Source organism: Phascolarctos cinereus, unplaced genomic scaffold (genome assembly GCF_003287225.1).
Source record: "Phascolarctos cinereus isolate Bilbo 61053 unplaced genomic scaffold, phaCin_HiC Scaffold_9;HRSCAF=440, whole genome shotgun sequence".
In the NCBI taxonomy this organism is placed as follows: Eukaryota; Metazoa; Chordata; class Mammalia; order Diprotodontia; family Phascolarctidae; genus Phascolarctos; species Phascolarctos cinereus.
The window spans coordinates 183,933,964-183,948,845 of NW_027556402.1; the positions used below are offsets into that span (position 1 = coordinate 183,933,964).

Consider the following 14,882-nt stretch of genomic DNA (forward strand, 5'->3'; position numbering starts at 1 on the left):
CCAGATTGAACCCTTAATTAGCCCGGTAGAATGAAGTTGGGAAAATAATAAGTGCCTCAAATTAAGCAAATATTTAAACTGTCTACTGGGTATTTCCATTTGAACTTCTTCCTATATAACATATAACATGTCAGAAACCAACCTCATCATTCTCTTCAAACCAGACTCTTCTGACTTAGCTAATTCTGCTCATGACCCCATCATTCTCTCAAGTTACCAAGGCTCCAGAGCTCTGAGGTATCTTTAACTACCCTCCTCCCTGACTCCCTGCTACATGCACACATATAGTTTCAAGTCCTACTTCCTCCATATTGCTCACATTTCTCCTTTCCTTTCTGTTACCCCTGGTGCTACCCTATTTCAGGCATTCCTTGCCTCCTGTCTGGACTGTTAATAGCCTTCCAAGTGATCTCTCCACTTCTGGTCTTCACTCTTTTTTTTTCTCTCTCTCATACTATTTTTCAAGGCATAGGCTTATTCTTTGCCCTGAAGAATGGTGGCATATTATGAGATGCCTATGCGTGTGATTGATTGCAAATGTAAATTCTCACTGATTCTCAGGGTACTTGTTCTTGTACATGCAGTTGGAAGTTTTAAGTTTCATAGAACTCACTACACTTGGCAGAACTTGCTTGGTACATTGGAATGCTGTTTGAAGACCACTGCTCTATCACATCAAGTTCATCCTTCATGCTTCGCACAACTGGATACTTAGATTAGTTATTCAAAAATAAAACTATTATCCTATCATTCCCCTGCTTAAAAATCTATCATGGCTTTTTCTTTCTTGCCTTTGTAGTTAAAAAAAAAAGACTGATAAAGAAAAGTGACCTTTAGAATTGAGGGGTGTAGCTTGGAATAAAATTCAAACCCTTTGGTGTAACATTCTAAGCCCCCTAAATCTTAACATTTCTTTCCAGTTTTCTCTGAGTTATTCACATCCCTGGATATACCCTGTTCTTTCCTCTGACAGTTTGTTTATGCTTTTCTCTCTGCCTGGAATGCTCTCCCTCAATGTCTGTCTTTTAAATTCCTTTTCTATCCTTCTCTGAATTCCCATAGCAGTTTGTACCTATTTTTGATATTTGTAACATTCTACCCAGTATTGTAAAATTTGTATGTCTGTCTTATCTCCCCTACTGTATTGTAAGTTCCTTAGTGGTAGGGGCCATTTCTTGCTCATTTTTTATCCTTTATATTGTCTTCTGCATTGTAAGTAAGTGTTCAATAAATATCTACTGAATAAATGAGTTGCTCTGACATGGAGTAACAGTCTCCTGGAATTTTTTTATTATTAATAATATAGTCTTAGGAATCATTTGTTGTTAAAGATGTTTGAATTCCTGATAACATCAGTTTTAATATTGTGTACCATTTATGATTTTCTTTCTAGCCTGCCTATCAGAATCTGAGACAACGTGTGGACAACTTTGTTTCAAATCATTTAGCAACTCATACATGGAGTCCCCACCTCAATAAGAACCAGTTAAGAAACAATATTAGACAGCAAGTTCTCAAGTAAGTGTCAGAATTGTTTAAAAAAATAGTTCACATGCCGATTTTAAAATGTCACAACCTACTTTTACTTTAACATAGTTACACTGCTCAGAAAAGTTTGTTTACCAAATGATGTTAGCATTTTATCAAGTTCTAGAAGCTAATGTCATATGACAGCATAATTTTAGCAGTGTTCTACATTCACTTTTAACATTCTTTTCCTAAACTGGAACAGTCTGCTTTTTTTTTTCTATAGACCGTACTGGCATAACTAGAGGAGGAGAGTAGTTCTAATGGGGGAAATGATATTTCAGTAAGTCAGTCAACTAGTTATTAAGCACCTACTATGTACCAGGAACTGTGCTAAACATTGGAGATACAAGTACGGCAAAAGACAGTCCCTGCTCTCAAGGAGGTCATAGTCTTTTAATGTAATTTAGTCCATTTGATTAATTTTTTAATTAAAAAATAGATATTTTTATTTAATTCAACAAGCATATATTAAGTGCCTACTATAAAATGGGTACACACTAGAGAAGGAAATGGCAAATCACTCCAGTATCTTTGCCAAGAAAACCCATGGACAACATCCATAGGGTCACATAGAGTTGGACAAGACTAAACAACAGGGGGCAGCTAGGTGGCACAGTGGATAGTGCATCGGCCCTGAAGTCAGGAGGACCTGAGTTCAAATTAGGCCTCAGACCAAACACATGACACTTACTAGCTGTGTGACCCTGGGCAAGTCACCTAACCCCAGTTGCCTTAAAAAAAAAAAGACTAACAACAATAACAACAATCGCATGCAAGGCACTGCTAAATACCAGAGAAACAAATGAAAATTGGTAATCCTACTCAAGGAGGATTATATTCTACTAAAGGGGAACCATAGTCTTAATACAAAGTACGACATTGTGGGAACAAAAATGAGAACTAGACAAGTGGTTTATCCAAAAATTTGTGGTGAAAGAGCATTAGTAGAACCTTCTACACAGATATTTATTTGTCGAAAAACTTTGGAGGCTCAGGTTGAGAGGAAGAAACTTATGTTCAAATACCTTCATAAGATTTTTAATCTTTATTTTGTCTTATTCTGAAATTTGTATTATTCATGGGTTTCATTACAAAGCTGTTAGTATAGCATTCTTTTATTCTTTTTTACCTCAAAGAGCAGTAGTTTAAGAAAAAGGTATATCCATGGTATTTCATGCTCTTGACCATTTAGCCTCAAATTTTTTTTTCAAATCATTCTGATTTCTGACGGGGGAGGGAGGGAGAGAACAAAAATAAAAATCTTATAAGACATTCTAAGGCATTGTATTTAAGAAAAAGTATACTGATGATGTTTTGGCTTTTTTTCCACAGAAATCATTTCCCAACAAAGTACTTTACAAAATATGTTCCTCAAAAATAATTAAGCAAACTGCTTTATAATAGGGCTTATAGCACATCCATTGTAATGCATTTCAATGCTAGGTAGACATGTTAAGAGAGACAGCTTAGGGTAGTGGAGAAAGTACTAGAAGTCCTACCTGTAATACTTATTAGCTGACATAACATCTCTGCGCTTTGAACTGTAAAGAATTATATACTGACTTAGAGCAAAGTTGTGACCTTCCTTGGTAGAAATAACACTACATTTACAGAATCACAATTCATTAATATATTGATGTATGTTGAAGCTCATCTTGCTTATTAAATGGGTTTAAAGTCTCAGGTGAAAAGTCACATGAGCTTTGGTCCTAGCATTTCAAAAGGATTTTGAAAAAACTAAAGTGTCCAGAAAACATGCAAAAAAAAATTATTCTGGTAAGATATATACTTCAACCTTTGAACCTAATGTTCAGGGAGTTTTTTATTTTTAAAGAAAGGACAGTGGGATGACTTAATAGCTGTTGAGCAAAAAATGATTATGAAAGTTATCCATCTCCTTATAGAACCAAACAAGAATATGAGTTTAAATTGAATTGAGAATTTCTGGTTAGGTGTCCAAAAGAAGGACTTATAACATTAAGGACTATAAAATTAAACATTGGAATAGGCTACTCAGGAACATTATAAAATCTTTATCCGTGAAGAAACAACCTAACTATGTCAGTTTAATAGGATAGATCACCAGCTATTTTAGGTTTAAACATTGACCTACCTGAGTATTGGTATCTGGAAAAGATAACTTCTTTTAGTTATGTATAGTTCTTTGACTTACTTAGAAAGTCAAAGATTTCATATTTATAAAAATATAACATCACTTTTTGTAATATTTGTGAGTGCTCATCATTTGGGAAATGACTGAATGCATTGTGATATGAATGTAATATATTTTTACACCATAAAAGTAATCAATATGAAAATTTTATAAATTTTAAAAAGCTTATGTGAATGGATACAGTGAAATAGAACCCCAAAACCCCCCAATTTATACAGTTACCTAAGTTGTTTAAAATTAAAAGAAATTTACATGGAAAAGTATAGGAGCTCTCATTGTAGAAGACTGGCAGTGAAATACTACCTTATGCCTCAGCAGAAAAGCAGTGGACTATAAGTGTGGAATTAGGCATGTGTTTTCAGATAGTATGTGTTGATTCATTTTGCCGATTTTTTTCCCAAAAAGAAATGGTTCTGTTGCAGGGAATAAAATTCTGTTGGGGAGTGAAAACCAAGAAGGAAAAGAAAACAACATTAATAAGATGTGTCGTTGTTAATTTTGTTGTTGTTTTAAGAAAGTAACCTTGGGTTGCCTAGATTCCATTAAGTATACCTTTTTACATAGCCAAATCACTTTGCACTTCTCAGCCTTAATTTTCTCAGCTGTCAGTTAGAGGTATTATTTGTACTATCTCCCAGAGATAGAAATAGTTGTGGGGAAAGTACTTTGTAAATCTTCAATTGGTGCTATGAAAATATGACCTATTTTATTACAGTCTCATTAACCAGACACAGTTTAGGGGTATTCAAGAGAAGTGTTTAAGAAATCAGCTTACACAAAAATTGCAAATGATTTGTCATACATAGTGAAAAATGTTAAGTTGACTATAACTGGACAGTTTACCCAGAAAAATACTTCTTTCTGCTTCTGTATTCATTTATGGCATAGTCTAAAGATGGTGAGTATTTCTGAATAATGAGACTGAGATCTTTACTGAGCAGAGTTAATGCAGCCATAGAAATAGCTCTGTAGGATCAGGGTGACCATCACTAGATTACAGCAGTTTCTGAGCTTCCAATATTGCTGTGACTACTTTAGGATTTTGTTATGGAGTAGGGGCTGCTCACTCAAATCCTAGAGCTAAGCTCATGCCCTACCCAGGAGCCTTCCACAGTGGTTATAGTGCTCTTGACCTTCACCACTTTTCATTGTTAGTTTAAAAATAAGATTATGATCTGAGGAAGTAAAGAAGATAGAGGATTTCTTTTTTTTCTTCTTCTTCTTCTTAGACGTAGAACGAAGCGGATAAAGGGGAGACTTTCTTTCCATGCCTTTTAAAATATATGTTATACTTGTACTTTGAATCAGAATACTTTGAATTGCTTTTAGATTGTTTATCACTTTTCTATATGCTGCCTTTCCTTTATGTGTGTTTTAACGTAGAGCTTTACATTTGTAGAATTAGCATCTTTATTTTAGTCCCTTTAAGAAGCATATAACCTACTTTGTGGTATGTTCTTATTTTTTTGATTCCCTGTGGCCCATATAGCTATACTCATAGAGTCACAGAGCTTGGAAGGTGCTTCAAACGATCATCTAGTTCATTGCTTGACTCCAGACAGAACTTTACTCAAAATATCCAAGAGATTTAATTTTCTACTTTTTTCATTTTTTTTCCTTTTTTCTTTTAAATTTCTTACTCCTTGTTGCCCTATAGCATCAGAGGCAAGTTACCCCTTTTTCATGTGCCGTATGTTCCTTGCCTACGCTTGTTCCCTCCATGTATGCCTTTCTGTTGGGGTCATCCCCCACGTGTGTCTTTTGTGGAGTCTTTCCCCACTGAGACTGGGTGTCCTTGTGGGAAACTACCCCAGGTTTATGGGGAAAGATTTTTTGTTGCTACTTTTCTTACCATACAATTTCATAAAATGCCTTTGTTTAAAAATATACCTAGTAGTTTGCTTTCTAAAGAGTAAAAATGTCAACTGCTTAATGTTTAAAGAGACCAATAAAAAGAAAGCCAGAAATCTTAAGTTTTATTTACCTTTTGTCTAAAGTCTTATTTGATTGAACTAGGCTTTTTTTTTTGTATGGGTTCATCAGTTTCCTTGGAGATCATAACACTTGCAAATACTTTTATTTCTGTGCAAATGATTGTTAAATTCATAAATAATTATCAAGTTATTTTAGACTCAGTAATGATTTTTAGTGACCATTTGCTGTTAAGTTTTCCTTAGACACTGGCTAGGGCAAGTAATTTTCTAAGAATCAATTATATTGAGTTACTTGAACTCTGGAGCCATTACTCACTACCTTTCAAAAGAGAGTTTAAGATTTGTGCTTTAAATATTTTGTTTTCATTCTACAAGTGACGTTCAGATATTCTGGATGATAGGAAGGATGCAAAATTTGTTGTCCCTGAGAACCATCACAAATACCATAAAACATCTTGTTTTACTCATAAACCCCTACGAAATCTTGCTTGGGCTAAGGGGAGGAAAATCACATGTGATCATGCAAAGAGTGTTTATAAATGTATGATATTTTGAAGAGGTATGAGAATGCAAGGTAAAGTGTAAAGTTATATGTAATTTTAGCTACTTTTCTTACTGTGCCAATTCTCTTTCCTCCTTCACCAACCTCCAGAATAGGTTCAACTTTGAAAGAACTTACATAAAAGAAAAAGAATATGGTCAGTTAAAATTAAATTTCATTTAATCTCTGTTTTAATTTTCCTGTTTCAGGTCAGGAATGTTGGAGTCTGGTATTGACCGAATTATTTCTCAGGTCGTGGATCCAAAAATCAACCACACATTCAGACCTCAGGTGGAAAAAGCTGTTCATGAATTTTTGGCCACATTAAATCATAAAGAGGAGACAAGTGCCAGCACAACTCCAGATGACGAAAAACCGGATTCTTCCATCATAATGCAAGGTATTACTTTTGTTCTATAAATTTGTATGCATACCACCAGCTCTCATTTGATTTGAATAGTGTTTGAAGGGAGCATCATTTAGAGATAATGTCACTAACAGTTGGGTGTATCAGGAAAGCTTTTTTTGTAGAAGGTAAGTCTTGAGGTAAGTCTTGAAGGCAATAAGGGATTGTACAAAACGGTAGTGCATGCCAGACATGGAGTATGACCTATGCAAAGTTGCAGTGAAAGAAGTAGTGTCTTGTGTGGGGACAGCAAAAAAGCCAGTTTGACTGGACTAAAGTGTGAGGTGAAGAATGGGGCTGGGAAAATACATTGGGATCAGACTGTGAGGGGTTTTGAAAGCCAAGTAGAAGAGTAGATAGATATTTGAATCTAAAGGCTAATAGAGAGCCACTGTAATTTTATTGAGTAGAAGAAGGACATTTAAGCAGCCATGTAGAGGTTGGACTAAAGTGGAGAGAGATTCAGTGGAGACCAATTAGGAAGATTTTGTGGTAGTCTTTAAGTGATAGATACTGTGAACTAAGGAGGTGGCCCTGTAAGTTGGGAGAAAAAGATAAGATGCCAGAGATTTTGTGGGAGAAGACACACGCAGAGTTAGAAATGACAACAAATTGGATATACAGGTGAGGGACAGTGGATGGAGTTTTCACTAGAAATAGGGAAGTTCAGAAGCATGGAAGGGTTAAGGGAAGCGCTTATTGGACGTATCGAGTCTGAGATGTCTCTGGGATCTTAGTTTGAAATAAAAAATTTGTGATGCAAGAATAGAGCTCAGGAGAGAGACTGGGGCTGGATATACCAATTTGGGAGTCATCTTCAGAGACATAATTAGCCAATAGGAGCTGATGAGGTCACCAAGACAAAGTGTAAAGGAGAGGACAGAGCTTGAAGTACACCCCCAGTATTGGCCCTGTGATGTGGGTAGTGAACCAGTAAAGGAGACTGAAAAGAAGCAGTCATACAGATAGGAGAAGAACCAAGAGAGAATAGTGTCACTTAGAGACAGGAGAGAGCATTCAGAAGAAGATGGTCAGCAGTGTCAGTGCCACAGAGATGTCAGTGAAGATAAGAACTGAAAAAAGGCTATCATACTTAGCAGTTAAGAGGAGGACATTGGTAACTTTGGAAAGAGCAGTTTTAGTTAAGTCAGAAGTCATATTTTGAAGGGTTTCAGGAGTGAGTGAGAGAAAAGGAAGTAGAAGCAACTGTAGGTGTAAATGGCTTTTTTTCTAGGAGTTTGGTGAGAATGAACTGAGCCAAATACTATTCTCATTAAGGAAGAAAGACATAGTGAACTAGAGGTAGCTAATCAGTAAATATTTAAGTGCTTATATGTTACAGTATTCTGGGCTCTAGAGATACAGAGAATGGCAAAAGACAATCCCCTTCCCTTAAAGATCTCACAGTCTAATGGGGGAGACAACATACAAACAAGCTATATATAGGATAAATCAACAGAGGGAATATTGCAGTCTGAGAGATTGAGAGACCCCTCAAGAACTGGAGTATAAGATGGGGTTGTCTGGAATGAATTCACAGACCCAAGCGTTTGTTAAGTCAAGGTGGCAAAGATTTATTGTTATGCTATACAGCAGGGAAAGGTCCTTAAGGAATTCTGCTACAGTGGGCAGAGCTCCTTAGGGAACTTGCAACCTAACAGGAATAATGCTAAAGCTTATATAGGAAAAGCAGTGGTATGTGCCAAGTTATTCTAATTAAGTGATAACATACAGTTACATTATTCACTACTGGAAACTGGGAAGAAAGGGCTCCTAAAGGGTGTATTTTTGGTCTGTTATTGTCTGGAACAAAATAGCTTCGGGAGCTGACGTCTATAGCTTGACCTCTGGATTCTATACGGTAACTGTGGGCATCAGTACTTGATAGTTCTGCTGGTATAAGATAGTCCTGTTCATACAAGGGAAATTCTACAGAATTCAGCTTGTTCTTATAATAGGGAGAGATAGTTTGCCTCACTGGGCACACTCATAAGTTACTGCCAGAGATAGGGTCCTTGGGCTGGAGGGAAACTGTCAGGGATAGGGTTTGAAGCCAGGAAGAAATTGGGGTCCAAGCACCCCATCAGGAAGATACTAGAACTAAGGGTTGTGAAAGGCTTCCTATAGAAGGTGAGGGTTTCCGTTTGGGCTATAAACTCTTGAGGGTCTTTGCCTCCCAGATTGGTTTGTTGTTTTTTTTTTTTTTGACGAGGTAAAAGAAGCTATTCTTTTCCTCATTTTCTACTAGCCTTAATCACTGAATGAACTTTGCCTCAGTCAAACTAATACCCTAATTCCCGTTAAAGACTTTAGCCTAAAAAGGCCAAGGTCTCCCATTGCATCTGGGGCCATCTCCAGTAGTCTTCAACTATATCTTGCCACTAGGCCCACATGGCTCTGGAGGAAAAAAGTGAGGCTAGTGACTTTGCAAAGCCCTTCCTCACTTAAATCAAATTCAGTTGCAAGTCGTGGCATCACCTTCCTGATGTCATGGTCCTCTTCTCGAATGAAGGACTAACAGCAGTAGAAGGTGGGATTTTATCTGGGACTTAAAGAAAGCCAGAAAGTGTGGTGATGAAGCTTTTGTGCATGAGGGACACCAAATCTGGGCAAGGTGACATAGGTGGATGGAGTGAACTACAAAGTAGCCAAGTGATGATGTCAGAGAGCAAGGCTGGAAGAGGCTTTAAGGAGTAAAGAGTATACCAACTCCTGATCCAGTGTGTTCTGAGCATAAAGAGCAGCCTGGAGAAGGTGGTAAGAGATGAATTGTCTTCATGAGAAAGTCAGGTTTCCCCAAGCAGCAGATGATTGAAAGTGTTGCGTGATCCTCCCTCTTTCCCCTTAAGGGGAGGGACTAGAAAAACAAATTATAGAAAATATTCTCTGCCTCGTGTCTAATAGCTATTGCTTTTTCAAATATATATAGTGATAGCAACCATGAGCTATCTGCAACCCTGAGCTCCTGAAATGTAAGCAGAGAGGCACCTCTGTACAATACCTGTGACCAAATGACCACATAAATAGCCTTATCACTCTGCAAAGCTACATATTACATCAAGAGCCCAGAGTCTTACTGATTATTTTTTAAATTAGCCACTCTTCCAGTTCTGTTGGAATTTTCCCTCAGAGTAGTACCTCTGGGGGTTGATAACTGTAAATGCCTTTTTATCAGATTGAACTTCCAAGAAACCCTAACCTCAAATGTATTTATTTGATGGACTTTTTATTACTTGACTAGACCTTTTATTTCTCTGTTGTGAGCTTATTCGCTCTGCCCCTTTGGAGGGGAGTGAATAGTCCTTGTGTCTTTTTTGGTCCTCGGAGAATGGACTTGTCTTTTTATCTCTGTTGGGCAGTAAGGACCTAGAAGTACCTTTTGAGAGGTCAAGTAGCAAGGATAGGTTTGTTTATGTTAATTGGCCTCATGAGAGCCAGTTTCCAGACCTTTGGATGAGTTTATGACTTCTGAGGCCATACTCATTTACTAATAGGAGGAATAATACAAAGAAACAGATCATGTCACATACAGGGCCTTTCCTCTGAAGAGCTCAAGGTATCACATAGTCAAAATTCAGTTGACACAAACATCTGTGCCCAAGAAATTAAAAACGCAAATAGTCATGTAATGTCTGTAGAGCAGTTTATCAATTTTTAAATAATTTATTAAAAGTCTAGTGTGTGCCAAGGGTTACTGTTTTGTAGATACTGATAGTTCATGTTTATAAATCATTATATAGTTCATAGTTAATTAAGTAAAACTGATGTTCTGTATGTATAAATCCTTTAGTAAACTTTCCTTCATTTTAAGGTGTTCCCACTGCTGGATCCAGTGCTAACGTAGCTAACGATGCCATGTCCATTTTGGAAACTATAAGTTCTCTTAATCAAGAAGCAAATGCTGCGCGGGCATCAACAGAAGCTACAAATCCCAAGACCAGTGAAAGAACATCAAAAAGACTCCTATCTCAGCCAAGCATGGATGCTGGCCCTGATCGAGAGAGAAACACAGAAGACATAACAGACAAAGACAAATGTTTGTCTGACCCATTCATTGAAGGACTTGAAACAGTCTCAAAGTCAGAAGACTTAAATGATCTCCCTAGTCCAGTTGAAGAAATAAAAAATCCCATGAAGGACGACAATAGTTTGATTCTACCAAACAAAGACTTCCTACAGGAAAACAGTGACCAAAAAACTAAACTAATAGATAAAGGGGAAAAGAAACCAGATAGTAATGAGAAGAGTGAAAGAAAAAAAGAAAAGAAAGAAAAAACTGATAAGAAATATGACCATTCTAAAAGAAATGAAGATATACAAAAAACAAAGGATGAAAAGCAAGTAAAAGAAAAAGAAGTGGAATATGCAAAACAGCCACCCTCAGAGAACAGTAATAAACTTAAGAAGTTTGATGAGACAAAAGAAGGTATGAAAATTTTGTCCAAAGTATGTTGTAGTTGCTTTGCTTGGCTTTTTGATAAACTCAGATTTATGGAAGGTACTAGGATACATAAGATCTAAAACCTTAAGTTCCTTTTTTCCCAGCTAATGCAGCATAAACTTCTGTTTCTTTTCTACCTTAATATGGTTGTTTATAAGGTAAGCTAATATCTCTTTATTCAAATGCATTCATTAATTCAAAGCAGCTCCCCAAATATATCCTCCTCAAACTATTACATATTTCATTCCAAGTTTTTATAGTTACATTTTAAGTTAATGAAGTTTTATTGTCTTTACAAGTTGATTTATATGCCATTTAGATTTTGGTGCAAACAACTCTATATTAATTTCATTTTCTTAATCAGTGGTGGGAATATTTTAAACTTAAAAAACTAAATTTCTGTAATAGTTTCAAAATATGTAATTTTTTTTATTTTTATGTATTTATGTTTTATGTATGTATATTTATGTATATTGTGTTTTGAGAATTTCCTAATGTCAAGATTTCCTGTGTTTACTTTTTGTCTGTGTGTTTTTAAAATTTGTTCTTTGATAGATTCAGATGAGGATGGACTTACAGATGTTACAGTTAGCTCTGTCCATACCAGTGATCTCTCATCTTTTGAAGAAGAAAGTGAAGAAGATGCTGTAGTTTCAGATAGCACTGAAGAAGGAGAGATTACATCTGATGGTAAATGTTTGCCGCATGAAAACATACGTATTTTATATATACAATTTTATATACATTTATATATACAATTTTATAGATGCAAGTTTTATTTAGTGTTTTGTTTATGTGGTCATAAAATTGAATTCTAATTGTCATTTTTATAAAACATGCTTCTAAATGTTAAATGCTATTCATAAGTTGGTATCACCTTTCACAATGTCCTCTGCTTTGTGAGACCTAGAAAGTAAAAACAGTTCAAGGGAAATGTTTAAAAAGACAAGGACAAGGGGAAAAGGGTTGAAATAAAATGGAAGCAATTGTAGGTAAAGAGGAATGAACAGGGAAATAGGAAAAAAGGAAAATGTTTATGCTCTGAATATGTTTACCTAGGCCTTCCCAAAGTCCTTTTTCACTTTTTTTTCCAACCCTTTGCAATTTTTACCTATTAAAAATTCATCCATGTGCACAAAAATGCACCAGTTTTATATAGCTTCACTCTGGCATTAGTCCTGTGGGAGACTGAATAAAAAGAAAGCTGGTCATCCTGTGAAAGCACAACCCTATGGTCAATTAATAGAAAGTTTAGCTAATGACTTATAAAAAATGTTTTAATTTATTTATACATTATTTTTTGACCTAACAGACTTCTTAATAAACAAACTAACCTCTTTATGAAATATATTTCCCCCAAACAGTTAATCAGTTGTTAAATAGGAGGGAAGTGCCTTTTGACTTCTGATAGTATGAGATTTACATTGACCATTGCATCTGACTGGAGTTTTGTGACTGTTTAGTGTTAATATCATTCTTATATTTTGTATACCTTTTTTTGGGTTATGCTTTTATCACTTCATAAAGGATCTGCTATGTTTCTCTGGATTTTTTATATTTGTCATTCCTTATAGAACAATACTGTTCCATTACATTATGTGTACTTTGTACACAATTTCAAGTCTTTTCACAGTAGCCCCTAATCACTGGAACCTGGTCTCCACTGGAAATAAAGGCATTTAAAAAACAAAACCAAAAAAAAGTCATTTTAGATTACTGAGTAGTAGGAAATAAATAACTTATTTACAGAAATGGTCTCCTTCCTCACTCTCAATCATATCACGTAGAAAAACACCAGTCTTCATGTATGTGTAGTCTAATTTTTTAGCATATTTAAGCTACTTGTTTATATTTGGTTTTAGACCTAAATGAGAAAGGATTAGACTGTCATAAAAATTTATGTCAGTTTAACTAAAGTACACCTTATTGAAGGACCTCAGGTGAATTCATTTCATTCAACAGACTTTATTGAATGCCTTCTCTCTTAAGAGGCACTGCTCTAGGCCCCAAGAAAACATAGAGGTGAATAAGACAGTTGCTATCTCTCTTCAAGAAAATTATAACTCAGTAGGGGGATTAAGATAAGTACGCAGATCACTGTAAGCAAAAGGTAAAATTTAAGTGTTAAGACTACCACATGTGAGTTGTTGATTATAGGGAGATTATTAAGTCATGTCTTGTAGTAAAGGAAATATTTTTGTGAATCCCCACATACTGTTTTTGCTTTTGAGGGATATCTAAAGAACACTTGGGTCATACAGAAGTCAAATGTGGTCATTAATCAATATGCTGTTGATTTTTCTGTTAACTTACAAATGCTTTCCTCTTTTTATTCACTTTATTCTAGATGAAGAAAGAGAGATTAAAAATAAAGCAAAGCCTCAGGTTAGTGAGCCTGGGGAAGGAAAAGCAAAAACTGTCCGGCATACTTATGTGCACCGGCCTTATCTCTACTCCAAGTATTACAGTGATTCAGATGATGAGCTGACCGTAGAGCAGCGTCGGCAGTCTGTCGTAAGTCTCCATTCTCTCATCATTCAGCTTCATCTTCCCAAGCTGTAAGTCTAGTAAATAAAACCAGAAAATGGGAATGAGATGTAGGGAGAAGAGTGAAGTAGAAGAGTGAATCTGAGCTATGGTACTTACTAGGCAGGAAACCATGAGGAAGTCATTGAACCTCTCGTTGTGTCCGAGTCTCCTTTTTGTCTCAATGGAGAATATAGGTTTACCACTTAATCAGTAAGACTATGATAAAAGCACTTTGTGAACCATCAGATGTCATACAGATATTCATAAGGAGTATAAGAGACAGTCCTTAACCTCAAAGTGCTTGAGGGCAAAATGACATAAATGTGAAAAGTTTAGTGAAACCAGATTTGAAAAACATTTCAGGACCATAGATTGAGATTGCATAAGGCAGTACAGGATTACTTAACAAATACTCATGGAAAAGAATTGCTGTAGGAGCCCCAAAGATGGAGAGATCACTTCAGGCTCCAGTGGTGAGGAAAGGCTTTGTGGGAGAGGCTGGTTTTGAGCTGTGTCATGATTTATTGAATAGGATTTGAAGAAGTAAAGTGGGGTGGGGGTGACAGATGTGAGCAAAGGTAGAGGTGGCAAACTATAAAATACATTTCCAGAGCAGTTAATAAATCTGTTTGACTGGAACAAAGAATTTCTACAAAGAAGAAATGGAGTGACAATACTAGAAAGGTAGATGGGAAAAGCTTTGTACTTTTTCCAGTTTCGATGCTATAGAAGGGTACTGGTTGATGACAGCTACCCATTTGAATCATTGTGGGAATAAGAAACATGACTACGGTAAGAAGCAGATGGACATAGTGGAAAGAACACCAGAATAAAAGTCAGAAGACCTAGGTTCTAGCCCTAATTTTGCAATTTACTAGTTTTGTAACCTTTAATGATATATTTATTAATCACACATTATGTGCAAGGTATTGTACTAGGTTCTTGGGATACTAAGAAGAAAAACAACATAAATCACTTCTGAAATTCAGTTTCCTCGTCTGAAGAATAACGATAATAATGCCCAACCCTTAGCACAATATTCTACACACAGTAGGTTCTTAATACAGTTTTTTTGTTTGCTGTTAATTGCCCTGCATCAGGATTGTAGTGGGACCCAAATAACATAAGAGAATGTGAAAATGTTTTAGAAACTATAAAGCACATCAAAATATGACAGTATTGTCATTTATGTTGTAGGTTAAATGATTTCTCATTAGAATCCATAACCTGGTTTTTAAAGTAAAGTACTTTTTAAGATCCTAGGATTTAGCTCCATTATTGCCATAAGCTCTCAGAGCTGTTTTTCTTTGCAAATTTATAGTACCATC

At 35.9% G+C, this 14,882-nt stretch overlaps 1 protein-coding gene across 1 annotated transcript in view; it reads left to right on the forward strand.

The window, feature by feature from the left end:
* Nucleotides 1-14,882, forward strand: part of BOD1L1 (biorientation of chromosomes in cell division 1 like 1) — a 100,232-nt gene that overhangs the window by 5,386 nt on the left and 79,964 nt on the right. Inside the window, 5 exon segments of the mRNA XM_020993165.2 lie at nucleotides 1,394-1,518; nucleotides 6,388-6,578; nucleotides 10,396-11,010; nucleotides 11,581-11,715; nucleotides 13,373-13,539. Of these exon segments, the coding sequence (XP_020848824.1) occupies nucleotides 1,394-1,518; nucleotides 6,388-6,578; nucleotides 10,396-11,010; nucleotides 11,581-11,715; nucleotides 13,373-13,539 (1,233 nt within the window).